The sequence below is a fragment of the Myotis davidii genome, unplaced genomic scaffold (assembly GCF_000327345.1).
Source record: "Myotis davidii unplaced genomic scaffold, ASM32734v1 scaffold159, whole genome shotgun sequence".
Classification (NCBI taxonomy): domain Eukaryota; kingdom Metazoa; phylum Chordata; class Mammalia; order Chiroptera; family Vespertilionidae; genus Myotis; species Myotis davidii.
In genome coordinates, this window is record NW_006291231.1 from 3,643,247 (window position 1) to 3,668,676 (window position 25,430).

The 25,430-nt window shown below is 42.2% G+C and overlaps 1 protein-coding gene across 1 annotated transcript in view; it reads left to right on the forward strand.

Annotated features, from left to right (window-relative positions):
* The first annotated feature begins 2,541 nt into the window (after positions 1–2,541).
* Positions 2,542–25,430, forward strand: part of ZNF608 (zinc finger protein 608) — a 106,236-nt gene continuing 83,347 nt past the window's right edge. The window contains exons 1-2 of the mRNA XM_006764381.2: positions 2,542–3,211; positions 4,224–5,314. Of these exons, the coding sequence (XP_006764444.1) occupies positions 4,409–5,314 (906 nt within the window). The 5' untranslated portion in view covers positions 2,542–3,211; positions 4,224–4,408. The remainder of the gene's footprint in view (positions 3,212–4,223; positions 5,315–25,430) is intronic.

Here is a 25,430-nt window from a genome sequence, read left to right on the forward strand (position 1 = left end):
CCTGCTATACGAAAATCAGTCTGGGGAGTTCGCGCTGCCGAGCCCTTGCTACAAGGAAGGGAAGCCAACAGGACGCCTGCAGCCACTGCCACACAGCCAGCACCCCCGCCCCCTCGCCTCCTCCCCGCGCCGCGCCGGTGGCTCATTTGGCTTTCTCCGCCACCGAGAGATCACATACATTATTTCCCACAAGATAACACAATCAAACTCGTATTTACCGACATCCTCCCCTCGCAGCCTGTCGGAGAATTGTTTTAATAAGTAAGTGTTTTAGGTGAATGATGTAGTAATTGAAACGGGCGCACCATTTTCCCCCCTTCTTACTGCAGGAGGCTCCTCTACCCCAATCTGGTTGGAAAATAAAACGCTTTGTCTCCACAACCACCCCCCACCGCACCCCCACCCGCTCTCAGTGTGTGTTTTATACGTGTGTATTTCTCAACCCCCTACAGTAGCCAAGAGAAAGCAGCTAGCCAATGAGAGAGCCCAGTTTCATAAAAGCTGCTCTCTGATTGGCCCAGCGCGAAAGGGCAATGGGAACAAAGAAAAGTCCCTTTCAGGTATAGAGGCTGAGAGCTCCTTTTGCTCCACTCCCCCGTGTGTGTTGTGTTTCAGTCCTGATTTCAGTGTTGCAGAACAAGCTTGTGCGTGTGCACCAGGGGGATTTTTCTTTTCTTTTTTTTTTCTTTTAATTTTTGCTTTGATAAAAAATACACAGGACAGTCTGTGACATTTGCTGGTCCATCTTCTTTCATAATAAATTTGTTGAAGAGATTATAATTTCCAAAATAAAGCGGCTGCAACCAAATACATTCAATGCAGCTAGAAGGAAAAGGTCAACTCGATCCAATACAGATCGTAAGTACGGTTGCGTGGTGTGTCTCTATGTAGCACTTAGCGGGGACTTCATGCAGGGGAATGTTCGAGTTTTATGCATTGAAATGAGGAACTAGTTACAGGGTTTGGTTTTTGCATTGAGAACAACAACCCAAGAAGGGTGAATTTTAGCCAGTGGAGGGTGAAGCATTTGTAACTTCTTCACACAAATTAAGCTTGACTGGGCACTCGGGGTAACTTAGAGTAAATTACCTTTTGGGCTGTAACCCAAGGAGAATAAAAGTGACACAGTTACATATCCTGATCTGCAATGTCCATTCTGGGGCACACCTCCACCGCTCCCTCTCCTAGCCTCGCTGGGCAAGACCTTCCAAACCGAGCCAGGAAAATGGGGGCAAGGGCAAAACAAGACGATTTCAGTCTCCTGTCACATCCTAGTGCCCAATAATTTAATATTAAACAAGGGCATAGTCACCCATTACATGTAATGGTGATAATGACCATTTTCCACCTCCTTAAAAAAAGCAAGCAGCAAAACACCATTAAGGAAAGGAAAAAAAAAAAAAGCCCCACCCAACCCAAACAAACCCACAAATAGTAACAATGGTGTGTTTATTACAGGACCTGGCTTGGAGCTAGCAAAATATTTTTCTTTGTTTAAGACGAGAGGGGGGTTCCCTAAAACCAAAGTAGCGTCGAGGTGCCTCCCTCCCTCGCCCAGGCGTCCCTACCCTTGGCCCCTTGGGAAAGCCTACAAATTGGAGATAAGTTGAGGAAAGGTTTATAAGGTGTTTCTTTAAAACATCTGCTTTGCTCTCGTGCTCATTACATTTCACTCCTTCCGAACTTCCGAGAGCCTAGATCTGCGAGAAATGTTTCACATTCATAACTTGTAGCTGCGCCCACTGCAGGGGGTGGGTGGGTAGGCGGCGGTGGGGAGAGTGTGTGCAGGGGGAGGGAGGGGAGAGACCTTCAGCTTTTTTTTTAAAGAGCAGATCAGTATTTTCTTGATACGCTTGTCACCATTTTTGTTCTCACGACAACCAATTGAGCCCTTGATCCTCACGTGATGTGAAAGGCTTGCACTGTAACAAAATCGCTCCTTTTAGATGGTTGGTTGTTGCTAACTCGCCCATCCCCCTCTCCCAGCCCCGACATTTCCAGCAAAGCGACTCTCCACTTCCAATCCATCAACAATTCATTACTGCTTTTAGCTTCCAAACGCCAGCTAATTAAAAATACTAAGCCAAGCTCCCGGGCCATCTGACTAAACACAGGAGGGGGTGGGCGAAAGAGGAGGAGAAGAGAAAAATAAATAAAAGGGAGACGCACCGTTTGCTGTGACTATAAATGGGGAACACTGTCCTGGAGAAGGTCGCTTGAAAAAAAAAAAATCTTTTTTTTACTCTAATTATCGAATTACCGCCTGACTGATTGGCTTGAGCGACAGCGGATTTTTCCCCCGCGGGGACTATACTAGGAACTCGGTTCCTTTTTCTTAAAACAACATAAAACAGGAAAACATCACATCCTTTAGGTTTCGAAGGCCGAACCAATTTTAAACGCCGTTATTTTCCCTTCCCCACCCCAACGCCCCCCGCCCGGAGCGAGAGCTGCTATAACTGGCTCATCAGCTCGCTGAGCCCTCTGCTCCCCTCCCCCTCCACACCTTTCTTTTTCTCCTCTGGCTCCGCGACTCATCCCATCCTTTCTTCCTCCTCCTCCTGCTCCCCCTCTTCTTTCCCCCTCCTTTCCTCTTAAGTTAGTTCAAGAAATCAAATCTGTCAGGACGGGCGGAAAAATGCCACTTCCCGACTAACAGGCTGAATCCAGCCCAGATTTTCAGTCCTTTCTTCTTCTTCTTTCTTCCCTTTCACTAATTTATCCCGATGTTAGCACATTCTGTCTGGTTACTAGCGGACGCCTGTAGGTTTGCTACATGGGATCATTACTTACTGATCACGGTGACTCTGAAGTCTGGAACTGAAGGCGGAATGAGAAGTTGGGAAAACTTTTTTTCTCTAAACTTTCTCTTTTTTTAAAAAAACACAATTATTCTCGATGCTTGTTAAGAGGAAAAAAAAAACCTTTGGTGCTTCTGTTATGAATGTGAAACATTATCTTCCAGCTGTACAGTGACACTTTTTTTTTTTTTTTTAAAGGAGAAAAGGACTCCTGATCCGTTTGCCAAAAGGGGGGTGGGGAGGTGGAATAATGTTATCGAGTGATTATTCTGGCTGAGATGTGTTGTTTGGTTTCTTCCTTCTTGATCATTTGGTGTTTAAGTAAAATGAGGCACAAGCTTGTTTGCCGAGTGGAGTGGGAAAGGCATTTTGATTTGCTGGCCTAATTAAAAAATGATAAAGGATTAAAGGTAAGCAATGTCTGTGTGTGTATGTATATTTATTTATTTTTCTTGACAATCAACTGTTAAAAAGGGGCTGATCCCTTTAAAAACCGTTTTAACTGATCTTTGTCAAACACACACTCATTTGCGGTCATTGAGGCCACCTTGGCGCAGATCACTTAAAGTGTATGTCTTAATCAGGTTCCCTGTACAGTCAGTAGCACCATATTTAACAGATTGAGCAAGTCTGTGACTTGGGACTGTGGTAGAATTGTTTAGATGTATTTTTTTTAATCAAAAGGCAGATATTTCACTTTTTATTTAACACTGTCTTTTCTATAGAGAATGCTCTTAAAGACATGTTGTGTGTATTTCAAAAATAAAATTGTATAAACTGTTGGGGAAGAAAGGATAGGAGGGGAGGGGCTGTGTATGGGGGGGGGCGGTGGATTATTGGTTGTTTCTGTTCCTTACTGGGAACAAAAACCAGAATGCCCAGTTTGTAAAAAGAAATAATAAAATTAGAAATAAGGAAAATATAGCAACATCATTCTGAAACTAACCTCAGAGAACTTCCAGGGTCTGCTCTTTTAAATTGCAAGATCTGGGACATGCTTAGGGATGTTTAAAACCATGTTCCTCCCTCTTGTCTGAGTGTTCGTGCTGTGTGTCGGGGGTTGAGATATCACTTGTATGTGCTAGAAAAAAAATTCTTAAGCTCTTTTCTTTCCTTTTTTTTTTAAACCTGGAATTGACTCAGATCCTTAAGATATTTTAATGCCTTTAAAAAAGTGATGTTGTTTGTGTTGTTGCTAAAGGGACTTTCTTTTTTAGCTACTGTAAGATGCTTACTGCCGTGGGTATGTTTTGGGGGTTTGGTTATTTTCCTTTATACCTGATATTGGACTGTGGAGACAATACATGAGCCACTGTACTCTCCATCCTTCCCTGTACCCCTTACCGACTCCCCCAGTATTAATCCTTTTTTTATTCTGGTAACACCCAGACAAGAAATATTCGACTTTTCCCCCCTTCACAGGAAAAGGTGGACCTGGACTGAAGGGTGTAAAATCCCTGGACACATTCCTGGGGCAGGAAAAAGAAGAGGAAGATTAGAAGATTTTTTTTTTCCCCTAAGAGAAAGCCCAGCGGAGCTAAACGAATGTCCCCTCATCTCCAAAGGAAAGTTCATCGGATTTTTATTCTAGAGAGCTCATCTTCAGGATGTCAGTGAACATTTCTACTGCAGGAAAAGGTGTGGATCCAAATACGGTTGATACTTATGACAGTGGTGATGATTGGGAAATCGGGGTTGGAAATTTAATAATTGATTTGGACGCTGATTTGGAGAAGGACAGACAGAAATTTGAGATGAATAATTCCACCAATACCACTAGCAGTAGCAACTCGAAGGATTGTGGAGGGCTGGCCTCCGGTGGGGCCGGTGCTACTGCAGCCTTAGCCGATGGCCTAAAATTTGCTTCTGTTCAGCCCTCTGCTCCCCAGGGGAATTCACACAAAGAGACCAGCAAATCAAAAGTGAAAAGGAGTAAAACTTCTAAGGATGCTAATAAATCTCTGCCTTCTGCTGCCTTGTATGGGATTCCCGAGATCAGCAGCACTGGCAAGAGGCAGGAAGTCCAAGGGCGCCCTGGAGAGGCAACTGGCATGAATTCAGCGCTGGGTCAAAGTGTGAGCGGCGGCGGCGGCGGCAACCCAAACGGCAATAGTACCGGCACCGGCACCTCCGCTGTCACCGCGGGGGCGACCTCCTGCGGGAAAAGCAAGGAGGAGAAACCAGGTAAAAGCCAGAGCAGCCGAGGCGCCAAGCGGGATAAGGATGCGGGGAAATCCAGGAAGGACAAGCACGACCTGCTGCAGGGCCACCAGAATGGCAGTGGCGGCCAGGCCCCTTCTGGGGGGCACCTCTATGGCTTTGGGGCCAAGAGCAATGGAGGTGGCGCGAGCCCCTTCCACTGCGGGGGCGCTGGGAGTGGCAGCGGCGTGGCTGCAGGGGAAGTTAGCAAAAGTGCCCCGGATTCAGGGCTCATGGGAAACTGTATGTTGGTAAAGAAGGAAGAGGAGGAGGAGGAGAACCACAGGCGAATCAAGAAACTGAAAACGGAGAAGGTAGGATAAAGTCGCCTTCCTCGATCTCCCACTTTCCTCTTTGTGTGCCTCTGTGTGGGTGTGTGTGAGGGGTGTGCCTCTGTGTGCCTCGCACTTCTTATTTGTGCTTTTGGTTCCTTGTGAGATTTCTATTACGTGCATCCTCTCCCTTACCATTCGGTGTGGGGGAGCTTACTTGGGTGCAGTGTTTAGCTCTTGCTTCTGCTGCTGCTGCTGCTGCTGCTGCTGCTGCTTGTGGTGCTAGTGTTTGGGTCCCCAGGTGGGAGGGCTGGGCGTTCTAAGTACCTTTTGCCCTGCAGAAGCCTCCCGGCCAGCCAGCCAGTCGTGGTGTGCTTTTAATAGAAAACCTGTGCATGTACCCACTTGACTCTTGTCCTGGTTTCTCCCCTAAGGAGAACCGTGTTCTGTTTTAATTTACATGGCCTGGTATTTCTGGTAATGTGTCCTTAGGTGCAGGGTTCATGGTCCCTCCCTGGAGAGGTATGTCAAGGATGCTAATTTACACTCCACCCACAATCCAATTTTTTTTTTCCCGTTGGTCACTTTCACCAGAAAGTCAAAGGATCTCATCCTTGGATGGTTTGCTTTTATTGGTCCTGAATTAAACCCCAACCTTGATGTCCTTGGGTCATTGGTTTCATAACTGTGTAGAAAGGCTGGGATGGTTTTGGTTGCCGCTAGGTAGGACTCTACCCTTCTTCCCTCGCCCAGTTTTTAGCTGGAGATTTAAGATTTGTAGTTTGACCAGGGAGCTGAAAGGTTGGTTTAAAAAAAGAAAAAAGTGAAATAGATTTGGTAGATTGGTGTTCCTGAAATGTGCTAACATAGCCAAAGGAGTCTAGAATTATGTGTTGCGTTTGAGCAGTTTGGATGGTGGACTTAGGCAATATGGACCCTTCCGCCCATCTTTGTCATTGTCTTTAAGTCTAGTTACACACCGCCTTTGAGAAACTGCCCAGTGTTCTGCTGCTGGGTGCTGGAGGCCTGTGACTTACTGGTCTGGTGACCCTTGTGCATTGAGTAATGTCTTAGGACTGAAGGTGCTCTGTCCACTGGGCAGGTTGGGAGTAAGCTGGGGGTGTGAGTGATGTTTCTATGCAACTAATCTTGAGGTTAAGTCTACAGATTGTGCCTTGCAGAAGCAAAATTCATATCATGTGGTTTGTGGCATGGTTGTTTGGAAATATGCTCATTAAATAATTTGATTTTTGCTATTTCTAACTTGCTCAGAATTGTAAGATGTCTTTGGATAATTATTTTTGTGTACAGTGATTCGCTGCTCTCTACTTAAACCTTTGTACGCCCGTGTTCATGTGGTCAAGATTTAAGTTGGAGTACAGGAATAAAGTTTTGATTTGATGACTTTAGAAGTTGATGAAGGTGTAGATAATGCCAAAATCACAAAAATCCTCTGAACACTTTTTTTTTATTCCTGTCCCCTTGGTCAGACAGCATTTTATGTTGATGACATTCGATGGGATTTTTTAAAACTCAGGTTTTAATTCTTATGTTTAAGTGTGTAGTTTTGCATACTTTCTGCTAAAAGGCGTTCTGAAGTCTTCTTGTTATTTAGTACAGTAGGGCATTTACTTTTGTTGCCAATAGTCTGCAAATTGCAGTTCTAATCTGCTCTAACTATCTAGATGAATTGCCCTAATCCAGTGCTCACAATGGCTGTGGTTAAGGAGTCAGAGCCATTTGATTGGATTCACTGCTGCGTGGAATGTGGGAGGTACTGCCCTTTTGCATTCCCCTTAGCCTTTTAATCTTCCAGCCAAATGTTCACATTCAACAATTTTGTTTAGCTGGCAATCGGAACATTTCAGTATCTCAAAGGCTGCTGTCATGGCAACTGAGATTAGAGCGTGGGGTCGCTTTTCCAGTTTTTGTGTTCTTTTTCACTTTCCAGTCACAGAGGAAACTGGACGAAGAATGGAAGAATTAAATTATTCATATCCATGTAACTCATCTTCAGTCAGGATGGTATAAATGTGATCATGTGAATTACATAAATGAAGAGCAAACAAGTCATGATGGGCCTGGGGTGGAGGAGGGGAGAGGGCTCAGTGCATTTAGATTCACTCCACTGCCAACGAAGTCACTGGTGTTGGCGCACAGGGGCACTTCAGGGATGGCTCGGAGGGGCAGGAATCCCACAGTGTTGGCCATTCTCTGTCAAGCTGGGGTGTTGGCTCAGGGACACTGTTCCATCAGGCTTCCCTCCCCACCCCAGTCCCACCCCACCCTGGAAAGGCTTCTCTGAAGCACGCTCTTGTCCTTGGCACACAGATCTGTCACTCCCTTGCACAGATGCCACCCAGGGAACTAACTGCTAATTCCACTGACTTGTGGTTGTGTAAATTAGACTTCAATTTAGAAAATACTTTCTAATGATAGGAGGATACCTATTTAGGAAGTAAAGATTTAGAAGGACAAGTGTCACCTGACAAAAATATTTCAACACTGAGGCATCTTTGAGTCGGTTTTTTTTTTTTTTTGGACATTTGGTATGTTTTAATTTCAATCTTGCTTGATTATGTGGGTTTGTGAAGAGTAAGTGCCTCAAAAATGGAGATGGTTAATTTTCAGCAATCAGATATGGCTCAGGATAGGCCAAATGTGAAAACCAAAGGGGTGTAGGGTGTGTGTGTGTGTGTGTGTGTGTGTGTGTGTGTGTGTTTTCTTCCTGGTTCACAGGAGATTCATAAGGCTGGCTGTCACCGGTTAATTTCACAGCATGCTTAAATGTCTATTTTTGGTGTGTTTATTCTGTTTCTTCACTACACAAAGTCATGTAAAACATGATAAATTGGACCTTATGAAATCTAATTAAATCAATGAGTGTTCTACTCCTTTATGTGGAAACCACAAGTATGTTGTAAAAGTCGCCACTCCCTTAATACGTGTACAAAATCAAAACATGCCATAATTCTAAGATGTTTGAGCTCTATTTCTATAGCCCATTTTGTGGTTAAGCCACCAGTGACATGTCTGAATAAGTAGATTTGACGTGTTGGCTTTTGGTTGTTAAAACCTGCTTCTCCACCTTCCCCCGCCTTTCTTTTGAAGCATAATAGCCTGTGTTGAGGCTCTTCTGCATATATCCTCCTTAGCTGTCTTAGCAGTTTTGACTTATCAGACACAGGCCTTCAGCTGGGCTAAATGGTTAGTGTTACATGGTTTTATTTCATCGCTGGAAAATTCAAAAATACCTAGCCGATTTCTTAAAAACAACTGATAACTTAAATAGACATGAAATGCAAAGGAGATCTTACGGTTGTGCCTTAGGGGTCTGACCACTCAGTACGTACTCAGAAAGGAGATTCATTCTCCAATATCATACTGCTTTCACTAAGCTGGTCCTTACAGCCTAAAGGTGGTGTCTACAAATGGACCTGTCTATAAAGGATATCATTCATTGTATTTTATTCTCTTGCAGAGGCCTTTTAACACTTCACTAGGGATTTCTGGCACATTTTCTAAGTGAGTGTGAGCAGTTTAAGAACATGTTTTGATTAATGAGTTTTGTGGATGATATGTTTCTTCCCCCATACATAGTGCCCCCTACAAATTCTGCTTAGAGAGTGCAGTTTATCTACTGTGAAATAAAAGGGCAGAAAGGTCACTTGCTATAATTAAAGAACAAAGTCCATTGTTGTCAGACAGAAAACTGTTTTGAAAGCTACACAAGGGAGTTAGCTGTTAGAAACGTTGGTAACTAAGGGTGGCTCCCAATCAGCGTGGATCCATCTCCTTACTTTCCTTTGGGCTTCCTCGGAGGGTAACAGGGCTTTGGAGGTGGGTGCAGGGGGGCTGCCCTCTCCCCAAGGAAGTCTTCTGTGAGAACCCACGCAGCTTGGAGAATGTGTATGACTTGCGCACACCGCTGAGTTCTGAGTATAGTCTTTGAAAGCTGCTGGGTTTGCTGGAGAGATTTAAAAAATCCTCCAACTGATCAAGTTTGTGCTAAAAGGAGATAAATAATGCTTAGCAACTTTAATAACTTTGCAAATAGTCTGTAAAAAAAGGTGTGTGTTTGGGGTGGGGGTGGGGAGAGGAATTGATTGTCCAGATGTCAGGAGGTTAAGAATGCTCTTCAAGTGAAATTGCTTGGCTGCAAGATGGTTTTAATTAGAGTGTTATAAAGACTTATTTTTCCTAAGCAGCATTTTATAGTTAGTAAATGAAATGTATGCCGAAAGTGCTAAGCAGAAATCTCCCTAACCACAGAGGTGTTCAATAACCAGATTCAAACAACATGGAAAGTACCATCTGTTCTTCGTTTTCAGCATGAAAAACAAGGATTGAATGGTTGAGATTTGCTCCAATTTTGACTGTGTCTGTTTTTTTTAATTTAAAAAAGTTCACCTGGTACTTCATAGAAACTTGAAATTGCAGTAATATGAGCAACACTGTGAAAACACATGTTTCTACATTTATTCTAACCAGTTCCACTTTTATTTAAAAGATTTCCAGAAGCCCAGCCATTGAACACTTTCTAATGGTTATTCGGCTCCTGCAGGCAATCACAACGAGAGGTCAGTTCTTCAAAGATCTGACTGTTTAGTCAGTACCTGAATTATTCTGTCAATTTGCTCCCTGGAGGCAAGGGGAGCAAAGGCTCTCACAGGCCAACTCTGGTTGGCATTTATCGGTTAATCTAATTGTAGGTGATAGGGCAGGGGACTGGTGTTTACTATATGGAGACCTTACGCTCCTTAAGAGCTGTAGTCTAGGATTGTTGGTAACGAGGGATCTATTTTTTTAAGGATGCTAACTTCTGAGTCCTTGATTTTTAGGTGGGAGGCTTTTTGGTTCTGGTTTTTTAGGAAGAGCCCTGGGTAAAACATTACCCGGCCTTTGTTTGAGGTCTTTTATAGAAGCTAATAACTGGGCTTGTGCCTCCCTGAGATAAATGACATTATCTCTGAGTGGGCTGACAGGAAACAGACATGTTAATGGTGAAGCTGCGGGGAGGATCTGCTCGGGTTCTGACAAAAGAGTGGAGAAGGGACCCCTGGTTGTGGTCATTAACACATAATGCATTCTTGCTCTTCCTAAGAGGCCCTTGATAATTGGAAAGCTATTTTAGCCACAAGCACTTAAATCATAAATCTACTACTCCTAGTTCCCCTGCATTCTTAAAAGTAGCAAAGTAATGTGTTTTTTGTTAACAAGTGTGTGATCTGGTTTTTTAAATGGTGGCACCTCTAGGCTGGCCGATAGTGACATTTGGGAGAGCTGTGCTTCTGTCTTTATCAGATGGGATCTGTCTTTGTCTTCCATCATTCACAGTCATCCTTCTACCTTAATAAAGCAAAAAAGTGGGCCCAAAAGCTAAAAAGAAATAATTTTTAAACTTGAAGCTGTCTCATGGGCGAGAGATAAAATCCATTTTTTTATAAGCGGGGGGAAAAGATTTTGCTCAGTGATTCGAATGTGATGAAACCTGCCTTTTGAAGTGGATATTTAAAAAGTCCTGGGTATAATTGAGTTTCAATGCAGTTTAAACTCTGCTTCTTGAATGGAGATAATTGCCGTGTTGAACACACTCTGGAGGTGTAGAAGAGGTGGAAGGATCATGCTATTCTGTTCTTCAATATTGAGCACTGGAAGTTTTTTCATAGTAATTACTGCAGCACAACATAGTTTTGATTGCCGGCACTCTGAACTTGTCAGGAACATCGAGGGTTTTGCTTGAATACTAAACAGTTTATTCCTAAATCCCGTATTCTTAGTCTAACGTTCTTGTAGAACATGGAAGCCAGAGCTAAGGAATGCTGGGCTAGCCTTCCTAGCAACATCATCGTGGAAATAACCTTTCTTCACTAGGATTGTTGTCAGTAAATAATTCCCTCTTAAGCTGTACATTTGAGGTTATAGATAATAGGGGTCACACTGGTGCCCTGTAACGTTGGTATTGCATAGGTATGTGTGTATAAATGTTGTCGAGTTGCATGTATAGATGTGGGATTGCGAGCAGATTGAGAGCATTGAGCTAGTATGGGATTCTTTTTTCTTCTTTTTTTTAATGTCCCTGTTAATTTTACTCTGCTGCAGGGTAAGTGGGTCCACTGGTGTTCAGGTCTCTCTCCCAGCTGAAGTTTCACTAGGGACTGCTTGCTCTCTCCTGCAAGGTCTTTTTAATTTAAGATAAAGGTTTTGGCAACTGGAACAAAGTTCTTGCAACTGAATGAAAGGATGTTAAGCTCTTCAGTTGACCAGCAGTTGGGTGGTTTGCAATGTTATTTTGAGAGGTCTAAGGACATTCCAGAGGGTAAGATGGGCACATTGCTCTTAAAGCTGAGATATGTATTATCTTCTAAATTTTGGTTAGAACTACCTTTCTGCTTTGCCAGAAGAACTGAAGTGATTACAAAGGAAATACTTCTTATATTTTGATAGGTCAGTAGGCCCTGAACTACATAATACTCATCTGCTATTCAGAAGGCTTCCTTCCCCACTTCCTCCTCCTCCCCAGTGAAGCTAAAAGAGAACTCAAAGGGAATGGGTATTTCGGTTAGAACAAATGGGTTTGGAGGGATGAATACATACTATTGCTGATTTTTCAAAGCTACTCTCTTCTGTCTCATCCCCACCCCCTCCCTAGTTTGATTATTATTCACTGTGACATTCTAGCTCAACCACTGAGTTTTTCTGCCTCCTGGGAATCCTCATTGTCAGCTAGCACCTTAAGAAAAATGTGCCTACAGGGACATTTAGGCGTATTCCAATAATGCCAGATGAATGTAGCTTTTACAGTTTAAAAATATATTGATTATATTTTGTGTTGTACATAATGATTTTAGAAAGCAGATATTTAGGTTGTGGAATTGGCTTATTATGTTAACCGGAGAGCAGATGGCATGGTGCCACAGACGTATAATTTTACTTAAAGGGACTTTTAAGGTTTTGATGTGTTTTCTTTTCCTCTTATTTCCCTGATGGCTTCTTTTTATTGAAGGGTAACTTAAGGAGACCTGGTAGCAATTTTACTGCCTTCCCCTGACAGTTTGAAATAATAGCTTGGTCTTTGGTTGCACTGATCTTCTACCAGTCAACTTGATTCTGGTTTTTGTCATGTGGCAGTGAATTAAAAAAAAAGTGTTTGTAGTACGTTTTAAGAAATGGACTCTTTTATATGCTTCAATTAGCAACAGACAACAAAGTTCCTATTGGTCACACTTTCATAAACTCCTAGAAGTCATTGTTCGTCCTTTTGATTAAAGAAAAATCCTGGTTGGCTTCTTGGGAAAGCACATCTGGCCCTTGGGCTGCCTTAGGTACACTTTTTTTGTCTTTCACATTAGTCACTGAAGGTGCAAAGGTCACATCTAAGTTGTTGGTAGTTAGTTTAGCAAGCCTTCCCCATTCTGAAGGGCTGTAGTCTTTTTGGTTGGTACATCCACCTTACATTTGAATTCACTTGGTTTAAAAGTGTCATTATTCTATGCCTAGATTTTACAGTGTTACCCATTCTTCCCTGAGAACATCATTGGGATGAGTTGGAAAGCATCTCCTAACTTTTTTTTTTTTTTTTTTGGCAAAGTGTGTGCAAGCCAGACCAGCTTGCTTTTGGATTTCCTGTCACCTCCTTGGCTGATTTTATGGATGGCTCATGTTAAAAGCAACAGTAATGTTTGAATTGGAAAGGCTGAAGCCTCGGGTTTTCATTCTTCATGGAGAACTGTTTATTTGTGTGTGGTTCACCACAGTACATGGATAATGCTATCAAATCTGTGCTTTATTACAGGCTTATGACTAGCACAGCAGCACTTCAGTTATGTGTTTCTGCGTTTTAGTTCTTTGCCAATTCTTTTGTGATGGAAATGAAATTAGAAATGAATCTTTGCAGCCAAGGAGAAAATAAGCACAACAAATAGAAATTGTCCCTTGAGCCAGTTCAGAAGTAAGCGGTGGTGATTTAAAGAAAAAAATTTTTTCAAAGTAAGTGAAGCATACAGAAAAGTACTTCATGTAACTTTTCCGTGAAGATCTCTGGAAGATGAGCCTATCACTTTGACAAATGGAGGCCGCTCCAACCACAAGGTTTTATCCCTTTATATTGTTTCACATCTTAAGTAACTGATTGAAAAGCGATTCACATTCCCAAACCCGGCAACTGCTTTGAAGGTGGAATCTGAGCCAGTAATATCGTTCACTCCTGCGCCCCAAAGGGAACAACACGATTTGAAAGCAGAGCAATGGCGCTTTTTCCACATCAAACTCCATTTGGCCAATTGTCTGCATTTGCATTCCTTGCCCAAATCCTTCACCAGCCTTTCCCGTGATGCCGCAGCAGATGCCAGACATTGAAGTAGAAAGCGAGCAGCTGTTTCCATTACTCCATCGCTGTATTAGCCTCCACAATCTGCTTTCTTTTGCCGTCCCCTCCCCCACTGTGGAAATAAAGAAACCTCTCCCTCCGACTCTTGCGTGCTCCAGTTTATCAGTCTGCAGGTTTATCTTATCAGGCCCTCTGGTCCCTTCGGAAGGCCCCGTTTATTGTTTCCGGGCTGGAGCAGATGGGGCCGCGGGCCCCGGGGGCGTGGTCCGCTCGTGCCCGCGCCGGCTGCGCGCTCCCTGTGGGGGCAGGGGGGGCGCGCAGCGCAGCCGGGGACGCGCCCTCCTTCCCTCCCTGGACCCGTTAATAGCCCCGAGCGCTGTAAATCTGTCAGCTCTTCACGACGCCCTTACCTCTTTCTTCATTTGCTCCAGCTTCTAGTTTGACAACGTTCCCTTGAGGCGGAATTCTAATCTGCTTCCAATTAGTTGCAAAATGTGACTGAAATTTCCACATTATGACTGCTGTTTTACTTGCACGCACACATCTAGAAACAAATTAATGCTCTTGAATATTTATTTTTTGAGCCTTTGGATTACTTTAAGAGGAAGTGTTTCCAGTTGTGTGGTATGACTTCCAGGACTTGTATTTTTCCCTCAAAGCCCTGAATACTGGGAATATATGTACACACACACACACACACACACACACACACAGAAACTAGTGTGGGGTCCTCCCCATCTCTTAATAAGCCTTTACCATCTTTTCAAGATTTCTCGAAATGTATTACATATGTTTAAGTTAAACAAATAAATTTTGTAGTATTTCTAAAATAAACAAGACAGGGGTGTTTGCCCAAGTTGAATGGAAGGGTCCTAGTGCAGTGTTTCAATGGAACACAAATACACACAAATTCACTTCTAAATATAGCTTAAGTATTTTTGGCCAAAGCATAAAAGACTTGTTATACACTTTTAAATTCTTTCATTGATATTCAAAAGCTATAAAGCCAAATAAATAAATTGGGTGGTTAAAATTGGCTTAACAAATACAAGGGCAGCACCATATTAAAGATGTCACAATGGGCTTTAAATGTGCCTAGCCCTAGCTGGTTTGGCTCAGAGGATAGAGCATTGGCCTACAGACTGAGAGTCCTGGGTTTGATTCCAGTCAAGGGCACATGCCTGGGTTGTGGGCTTGATCCCCAGGAGGGGGCGTGCAGGAGGCAAACAGTCAATGATTCACTCTCATCATTGATGTTTCTATCTCTCTCTCTTTCTCCCTCTCTCTCTGATTAAAAAAATAATAAGTGTGCCTAGATCTGACCATGCCTGGTAGAGCAAGCCCTCTGGAAGTTGGAATGTTAGGGCTGCAGTAGGCATAGTCCATGGCTTCCCGTGACTTTGCATAATCCACTATGAGGAGAATGCGCTGGGCTCTGGGTGTTGGAACTGGTTCAACATTGAGGGAGGTTATTACCGCAACTCTCTTTCCTCCTTTACAATATGTTTTTTTTAAACAAAGATATTGATTCACCTGATTATATGTAAATATTAGAGTTCTTTAAATCTTGGTTGCTAAGGTTAAGTTTAGCTTAATTTTATTACTTGCCTTAAAAACTACTTTCTCATGTACTGGCGAATTTTAGCCCCAAAGCAGTTGTCTGTGGTGCAGTATTTGCAGAAAGGTGTTACTTTTAAGGTCAAGAATGTAAGCAGCCAAATTTCCTGGTGCTTTGTGTAGTAATGCTCTGTGCTCAGCATCTTGGAAGATTGATATCAACAGTAAGGACGGGCTTTAAAGAGGTGGAAGGTAAAGTGGTCAAGTGGTTATGTTGATCGCATTACTTTGTATTAGTTTCTAAACAGCACCTTCACATGTAAACAGATCAATTGGTGTTTTTTCTTTCAACATCACTGTCATATACAATCATAAAAGCTCTATGGTTGATTTATTGTCTTTTAATGTGTTGTTTTCAATCTCTGTAACCCAGAGGTGGACCATTTATTTCACTTTATTTAAAACAAATTTATTTTAAATTATATATATATTATAAAATTTAAATTATTTTATTTGAGAACTTTGAGCTATTGTTTCAAAAAGATGTAGAGTGCTCTTTGTACTGCTTCCTTTCCTCTTCCTCTGGACTGGTAGAAAAAATAGCCAGATTGAAATCCTTAAAAATTTTAAGCGTGGGGCTTTTAAGATTGTAGGGACCTCCTAGGTTATAAAAAAAAAAAAAAAAAGGGAAATAGTTGCCCATAGTGAAATGCTCACAATAGGCACAATTGTGCTGGCCCCTCAAGTCCCGGGTTCACTAATTACCCTTTAATGAGGTCAGTCTGCCCAGGCTCTTTTCCTACCTTGGGAGGAAAATCACACAAGACAGTTGGAGTTCAAGTGGATCTTGCTGTATTTGCAACTTAGCATAACTGCTTTGAAGGCCCCCAGGGCGCTTAATTGGGGCTGGACATTTTTGTTTTGGGGGAGACTGCACACAGTGCCCCATTGTGTGAGTAGAAGCCACTGTGCATCTTGGAAGCATTACATGCTTTTGTTGATGGTGCATAGTTTTATAAACTCCAAATGAGCTTATTGCCTTTTAACCATTGGGAGCACTAAATAATGGAAGAACCTAGAAGTCTTTGGGTTGGGTAGCTGCCAAGCAGTTAAAAAAAAAAAAAGGAATGAATAGTTTAATTGTAAAGCAAACCATTTGTTTATAGATTAAGATTTATTTGGTCACCAAATCCTATGGACCAGGAGGTGAAAGAATGAGGTCGTAGGTATAGGAATTGAATGCCCGGTGTTATGTTTTGTGATCATGCTCAGTTGTTTTACCCATTTTTTTCACAAAAGGAGAAGGAATGAATGGTTTAATGGTGAGAACTGCCAGGCCAAGTGTACTACTTAAGCTATAAAGAGAGAAGGGAGGAAGGCAGAGGCAGGTTGTCATTTCTTTGCTGCTTGGTCAGGAGACTCAAATTCAAGGTTCTTTCCACTGAGAGAAGGACAATGGCTACTGTTGAATTTTCCTGTTTGTTCAAATGCCTGGGAATAGTGGTGGTGGAGGTGGTGGTGATGGTGGTGGAGGTGGTGGTGATGGTGGTGGAAGTAGGGAGTAAAAAGTAGACCGAAGGTGTGTGGGAAAGGGGGTAGACAATGCACTTCTCTTGAATACTTGGGGCCCTTTATGGAAATTCCCCACTATTTCATTAGTTAGGGGCCATGGCACTGAACAGAGAGGAACTCTCCTGCAAAGGCAGTGAGGATGGGGGAGGGGCAGGGGAGCGCAGTTGCCTGGCAGCCAGAATTTCAGGATGCCTCCCCGCCCCTTTTTTTAAAGGACTGCATTGTATCTAGCAGTAGAAGACCAGAGTCATGGCATTTGTTCCCAGTGTAGCTGTAGTCTGCCTTCTAATCCTTTTGTGAATAATAGGTTTAAGACAATGGTTCTCAACCTTCTGGCCCTTTAAGTACAGTTCCTCATGTTGTGACCCAACCATAACATTATTTTCGTTGCTACTTCATAACTGTCATGTTGCTACTGTTATGAATTGTAATGTAAATATCTAATAGGCATGGTGATCTTAGGCGACCCCTGTGAAAGGGTCGTTTGACCGCCAAAGGGGTCGCGACCCACAGGTTGAGAACCGCTGGTAAGGCAATCACTAGTAAAGTGTTGTTTTCCAGAAGTGTCATTTGAACACTCCCCAACTTAGTTTTTATTTTTACATTAAAACCTTTTATCTCAAAGTGCTCTTTTGTGTATAAACTGTCACTCTAATGATGACTCAGGATGCTTACAACTATTGTTTCTCCATGATGCCTTTGTATTCTGTTTGGCCATGGAAAGCAAAGCCCATTCCTTAAAATTACTTGTTTGTTGCTTGATACTTACTAGATAAATTGAATGTTAAAGTATGGTAAATTGTCTTAACATGATCTCATTTGTTTTTCTCCTTACTAAATTCTGGGTACTGCTACTTTGATATGGTCCTTTTGAAATGGCTTGATTTTTGAGACTAAATTATGGCTGATAGCTTCATTTTCATTTTACAGATCTCTCTCTTTTTTTGGAGGGTGTGGTGGTGATGTTGAGGAACAGGAGGGTAGAAAGAATGGGAAACAAAAAGGGTGTAAAGATTTAGGTCTAAATGGATTCAACCTTGCCAAATTAGCAATTTTTTGATGTGCTGTTATTCAATCCAAACGCTTTTTAATTAATATTTTATATATTAGTGAGGAGACTGGATTTTACTTCTGTGAGCATCCAACATAATTTTTAAAATGCCACACTTTTAAATCTCATAAAGTTTATGACTTTGATAGTCATTAAGTAGACTGAATTTGTGTAAATTCATTTTTAAAAGATCATGCAAAAAAACCCCACATGTTTTACCAGAGATGTAAATCCCTGCCACTGCTGACCTAAATTTGATTTATTTGGGTGTTTGCCTGTTAATATGTGTTCAACCTAGGTTTACTTAGCAAACTGAAACAGAAGTGGCAAGATAAAAAACATACTCATGTTAATATTTGTGACAGCTTAGGCCTTTGCAAGCTTGAAATCTCTTCACAGTTTTAATCCCCCTGGGAAGGAAAGTTTTTGTTTTGTTTTTATCAAATTGTCAGTGTTTCCACAATGTGAATGTTTCTGAGGGTTTAAAAAAACCTTCTAAACAGACCATGTATTTCAGTGAGTTTAGTCCTGTTCGCGTGTATATGAAGCATGGGGGAACTGGTGGGGAGCTTCCTGCTTACTAACAAGGCTTCCCCTTGTGTCTGGTTCTTCCCCTCTAACCTCTCTATGGGAAGCAGTTAAGTGGATGCTTTTTGTTACTCACATGAAGTGTGAAAGGAAAAATGTTAACCTTTTTAAGATGCTTTGAAAATGATTTTTGTGAACCTGCTTACACCCACGTCTAGTATAGGGTGTCCCAAAATTCACGCAAGATTAGTCTAGTATAGGGTGTCCCAAAATTCCCCGTGAATTTTGGGACACCCTATACTTCCTATCTTACCTCATCTTAAAGGCTTAGTTCAAGTCTCCCTTGGAAGACTAGCATATGAACCCATGCGCCTGCTATACATTCATGTGCATTATTACCTTGTACCTGGAGTTGGTACAGCTGCGGGATTAACTTCCAGCGGATAATCCTGTCCAGTTTTAGACAGGTGGCTGTTCTGTAATATCTACTGCTATTTACTGGTGATTAGATGACAACACAAAATCACTGTCCATGTAGGATTGCAGCTCTCTAAGCGTATTGAATCTCAAACATGTTGAATTTTCCTTTTCTGACACTTACGGTGAAATGTGAAGAGGTTCAAAGACTTTTGTACTTAAAAAATCTAGAAAATGCACGGTGTATTTAAATGACATTTTTACTGGTGCTCATTACATAGATAGAGATATCTTCAAATGGCCTCTGGATTTGGTGAGCACACATTGGAAGTCAAATGGTGGTGGGAAAATAGATACTGTTTTATCTTTTGTCTGTAAAATAAATTCTGAAAGGTTTTTGAAGAATTGCATTTTGGATCTGTTACAACTCACTTCAGGATCTAAAGAGTGACACTAACTGTACAAACACTCTGTGCAGTGATGTGTCGTTGCCTCCATGTTATTGGAGCTGAATGTGCGTGCGTAATTGGAGAGATGATTGGAGAGAGAGTGTTTTGCTGTGGTAGATGTGGTTTAAATCCTAGCACTGAGCCTAGCATTTACTTTCTCAGCTTACCCACAAAATCTGTGACTAATTTGGTGAATGTGAAGATTTCAGTCCAGATGGTTAGGTTTAATTGTAAAAACTGGAAAGATTTCAAAGTACCCTTTGAGGGAGTGCGGGAAACAACTAAACAAAAAAGAATGAAAAGTAACTACAAGTCACTAAATATAGAATATTTGTATGTTATGTATTTATCTAGATATATATACTTAAATATACTTAAATATACTTAAATATATGTGTCTGTGTGTGTGCAATATTCAAACTTTTTTATCTCGTGGCACACATAAACTAATTACTAAAATTCTGTGGCACACCAAAAAAATGTTTTGCCAATCTGACAAAAATAAAAATATAATTTTGATTTATTCACACCGGATAGTTATTGTCGTGTTGGCTGTTGTCACCTTTTTATTTGCCAATCTAAGGGAAAAGACGTCAGTGCCCTGATTAAATAGTTAGGTATAGTATGTTTTAAAAATTCCTGCAGCACATGGGTTGAACATCACCCGATAATATGTAGCAGTCAAGGACAAGCTTGCAGAATCTATTCCACGGGCCCACATGAACAGATAGGATCAAAAAGAGAAGTGGTTTTTACTGTTTAATGATTTAGTATATCTGTTTAAAGTGATTTGGCTTTTTCTGGGCTCAAAATAGATTTCCTCTCCAACGTGTTAAGAAGTTGCCACTTCCCTGTCAGCTGCTATTGTTGGTTAGAGCGGTGGCAGTTACCTCATCAGACCCTGGGGAATACCACTCTGCGCAGGCCTTGGCTCCTATCCCCTAGCTGTGGGCCTCTCTGAGGCCTCCTGTTTTGAAGCTGCAGCTGTGAAGCTCAAAGAGGGAGTCAGCTTGCAGAAAGGGGAGGTTAGATGGTGATTAGTGCTGTCGAAGGACCAGCCTACTTTTCAGCATCAATCTATTCTTCACAGTTCTTTCATTTGATGGCCATGCTGGAATGAATACAGTGATCTGAGCTGATGCTTTTAAAGCTACCCAGACCTTCTGCTGGTTGCCTCCTGTGCAAATCAGAGCTTAACAGGATAGAAATTGACCCCTCTTCTGTTTTACATGGGGACACCACTGCCCTAAATCGTGGGCCAATAAATTAGCTTTGAAGTTGGTAGGCTAATAGGGCTTTATGGTGAAATTTATTTGTAAAGGGTGTCCCAAAATTCACGCAAGAAGTAATTTTGATAGAAGACACAGGTTTATAATTAAAAATCGTAAATTTTTTATTGATTCATAAAGTATAGAGTATAGGGTTATGTATGGAATAGATCATCGGATAAATGGCCTCCACGGCTTTGCTGGCACATACGCAAAGCCATGGTCTTCGTTGTCCCTGCTCCTGGGCCATAATTGGTACTTGGTAATGCTTATCAAATTGAAGGGATTGAAATCAAAGGGCAACAGATATTAGAATCTGATTCAATAAACCAAGTAAAATTAGGCTTTTATTTTGTTGTTGTTGTTGTTAATGCTCATGCAAAATTCAAATCTTGCGTGAATTTTGGGACACCTTTATTACCTAGACTTATAAGGAGAGAATGAGGGAAGAAGAATAAGGTATCCTGGACAGGAGGCTAGACCGTGGGGCTGTTGTTAAGATCTGCTTTGTTCTAGTAGAACACCTGGTATTTATGTTATCGTGACTTACAGGGCAAGCAAATGGCCACATTTCTTGCACAGGAATGAGAAATGCCTAATATTTATATGTAAATACATTTCATAATATGTATTCAGAAAATGTAGAGAAATGGGTTCAACTTATATGTGTTATATTTGCCATACATCCATTGCTTTAATATTTGATTCTTGAGTCCTCAGAATTTTAAAATGGCACAAGGAATGAGCTTAAAGCAGCAGGCCAGCTGTACTGGGCTAATGATTTTCAGATTGTGGAAAACCTGTGAAATCTAGGCCAAGAGAAGGTGCTCCCTGAGGAGGAGTAAGTGTAGATCTTTGAGATGCTCAAAGGTGAGCAAAGGTGATCTTTGCTGTGATCCCCTTGGGTGAGTTCCTTTTTAAAAATATCTTTCTTTTACCTTCTGATATGTCCCTATCTGCTTAGAGCCCAATTTTTCTCCATTTATCAGGATCTTTGCCCTCCATTAGCAATCCTTTGAATGATCCTCATGGTGATTTGAAGAAAGACTTTTAAAGGTCCAAGAATGGAGCTCAAATGTGGGGACTATCTGGTGGGGGAGAGGCAAGAGAGCTTTTATGGTGTCTTAAATCACACCTCTTCTACCCCAAAAGCTGGTTCTTTGTAAAGCTGGTGTTGGAGAGACTCTTTTCTGTAGATGTTTCTTACGATATTTGAAACTGGCAACAAGGTGCAAGTGATGAGGTTGAAACAGGGTCTGACATGGCTATTTCTTTTTCCTTTCTTCTGATTTTACAGTGGATATTTTAAGGTACTTTTATATAACTAGTGCAAGGAGTGAGGTTCAATAGGCAAATGAAACCCTGAGGATTGACACTGTCATCAAGTTATGGGTGAGTTAGACTTGAGAGTAGTATTATTGTCGTACATTTCTATTTTCCTTATATAACATATATGTTATATAATATATAGTATATACATGCACATTTATATAAGCCAGCGGTTCTCAACCTGTGAGTTGCGACCCCTTTGGGGGTCGAATGACCCTTTCACAGGGGTCGCCTAAGACCATTGGAAAAGACATATATAATTACATATTGTTTTTGTGATTAATCACTATGCTTTGATTATGTTCAATTTGTAACAATGAAATTGGGGGTCACCATAACATGAGGAACTGTATTAGAGGGTCGCGGCATTAGGAAGGTTGAGAACCACTGATATAAGTGGTCTTATCTTCCACTGCACATTTCTAATATACTCGAATCATTTGATTTGAATAGAAATAATAGCAATGTGTATTGCTGAAAAAGATTCTGTGCGTGCCCATGTACAAGGCCCAGGTGGAATTTCAAGGACACAGGTCAGAAAGATAATGGGTGTGATACACTTACAGTGTATCCCTCACCTCCTCTCAGTTCAGAGCAGGCCAGAATCCCCCACAGTTTGTGCGAGCATCACTGAGTGCACTTGGACAAACCTAGATGCTGTCCCTGACTATTGTAATCACACATGCTGTACTTTTATACGTCAGTGCTAGTTTTTATTTCTCCAATACCTTGACTTGAGCTAAGGAGAGGGCTGGCAGAGCACACGGTTGCGTATTCTTTCTGTTGGAAATCTTGGCACATCTTCGGGCACAGTGGAGAAGAGGTAAACTGGAAAACAGAGTAGAAGATTTGCCTACTGGTTGAGAACTTGTGTTGACTTTTCTTTAAGACCTTTGGCACTAGGGGCTGGGTGGACTGTAAGAGATAGGGTTGAGGCAAGGTCTGATGTAGCTGTGGTTTTGAGGCCCAATTATAGAGTAGAGAGCTGTGTCAAGTATAAACTTGAGATGGGAGAGAAAGAAAAACAACCAACAGATTGAACAACTGACTTGAGGGGAACCAAAGCCTGGATTCTTGATTGATTGGATGTTTGCACTTTTTTCTGGACATGCTTCTTAGTCTCCCTCTTGGCTGACTGCGCATGCTGTTAAATCCATCCAGATAACCACATGGAATGTGTTCTGGACAAACCGTGTGCAGATTGGATTGGGAGTTGGGTGCAGGCCAGATCATACATGGCCTTGTAGGCCGTGGTGAAGATTTTAGTTTGAGGATGATGAAAAACCTTTACAGAATTTTGAGCAAGGGAGTGACATGATTGGATTTGTTTCTGAAAACTTGCTCTTGACTGCTGTGCGGAGAATTGATTATAGAGAGGCAAGAAGCGAAATAGGGAAATCAGTTAGTTACAAGACCTTTTCAGTAGTTCCAGTGAGAGGATGAATTTTTGTTGTCATCATGAAATTGGTGAGAAGTGCTTAGAGTGTCTAAGGCAGTGGTTCTCAACCTTCTGGCCCTTTAAATACAGTTCCTCATGTTGTGACCCAACCATAAAATTATTTCGTTGCTACTTCCTAACTGTAATGTTGCTACTATTATGAATCATAATGTAAATATCTGATATGTAGGATGGTCTTAGGCAACCCCTGTGAAAAGGTTGTTCGACCGCCAAAGGGGTTGCAACCCACAGGTTGAGAATGGCTGGTCTAAGGTAATGAGGACAGGACTTGGCTATGGAGTTGTGAGAGAATGAGATTTAAGGATAAAATCTAGAAATTTGGAGGTGGGTGGGATCAGGAGTTGGAAAACATTTTTAATGCACCCCATGTCTGCCAGGTGATGATGCCCAATGGGATGGCCAGTGCTGGAAGCATAGATCGGGGAAAGTGGGCTTCAGAGTTTGGGGCTGGAGAGTATTAGAATAGAAGGGGACCCAGGGCTGAGCCAGGGAGCCGTGGTGGGAGCCAGCATTGAGTCCACTGTGGAGGAAATAGCTCCAGGCAGTCTGGTGTTTCTAGAAAGCAAATGAAGAAATTTTAGCAAGGAGGGTGTGATCAAACGTGTCAAATGCCTCCAAAAGTCAGGTTAAGATGAGACACAGAAGATTGTTGACTTTGGAAGGATGACTATTGTTGATCTTAACACAAGGGGCCCTGGGGTGAGAGGTGGGGATGGGGGCAATCAAAGTCTGATCCGAGTGCTTGAATTTTACTCGGGGGTGAGGACCATGGAAAATGATGGCTAACACTTTTTCTATAAGGGACAACATGAGGTCAGGAAGTATCGATATCATTTTTAAAAGTAGGATCCTCTAATAATAGCCTGTTTATATGCTGATGGGAATGATACAGGAAAGGGAAAAAAGTTGCACATACCAGAGAGAGGGGGGTAGGGTAGGGGGGAGCTCCGTGGGCCTCTGGAGCTGGGGCAGGCTCTCCATTGGAAAGTCAGAAAATATGTACAGACGCAGGGTGGTAGGTAGGCTTTGTGGTGGAAAAATTAAGAAGTCTTCATTTTTATCATTGATGTTGAGGATATAGTTGCGATGTTAAGGGATTCTTTGTAATACAGATATTGTGGACAACAATTAAGTATCCATTTCTTCATTTATTCCCTGCCTCCTCCTACAGTGTAGACAGCTTTGACTATTTTGTGTTCTCACAATAGACATATTAGAAAGGGGTGTGTGTGTCAGTGCAGGTCTCAGTTTATTCTTTCATTCATCCCTTTATTCATTTGTTCACTCAGCACATATTTTCAGAATGCTGATTATATGCCCGGAGTCTGGGTCCTGGAAATACAATAGTAAGCAGAGTCTCTGCTTTCATGACACTTATATTCTAGTTTATTCTGGACAAATAAACACGTTTTGGTTGCTGTAAAGTGCTGTAAGGGAGAACTAAGCAGGAGGAGGAGGTAGAGGGGGATGGCGGGAAAGGAGAGTTTATCTTTGTTTATGTTTGAGTAGGGACCTGCTCATCAGTCATGTGCCGCTGAACGGCGGGGATATGTTCTGAGAAATGCCTCATCAGGCAATCTCATTGCTGTGCGAGCATCACTGAGTGCACTTGGACAAACCTAGATGCTGTCCCTCACTACTGTAATCGCACGGGCAGTACTTTAAACCCGCTGGCAGGGCAGGAGGTTTGTTTACACCAGCATCATCACAAACACATAGCGCATTGTGCTGTGATGTTAGGTTGGCTACAATGATGTCACTAGGCGACAGGAATTTTTCAGCTTCATTATAATCATATGGGTCCACTGCTGTATATGCGGTTCACTGTTGACTGAAATGTCGTATGCGTGCGTGACTGTGCAGTGCAGAGGAGCCAGATCTGTGTCCACGCCTGGAGGAGGGAGTGTGTTTGGTGTGTTTGAGAAGACGTCAGGGCGGCCAAAGAGGGTGAGAGGAGAGGGCTGGAAGATGAAGTCCAAGAAGGAGCATGAGGCCAGGCTTCAGGGAACTCTGAAGAACCAAGTAAGACGCAGAGGTGGGAGAGTTGGGGAGTTTTGAGTCGCAGAGAGCCAGGCTGTGACTGTGTCCCAGGGGGATCTCAGTGTGTGGGACCTACCCTGAGCTTCACTTCTGGCTCTGTCCCTCAGGTCTTTGATTATTCTGGTCTCTAAGTGGTTAAGGGAGATGGAGGTGTTATCT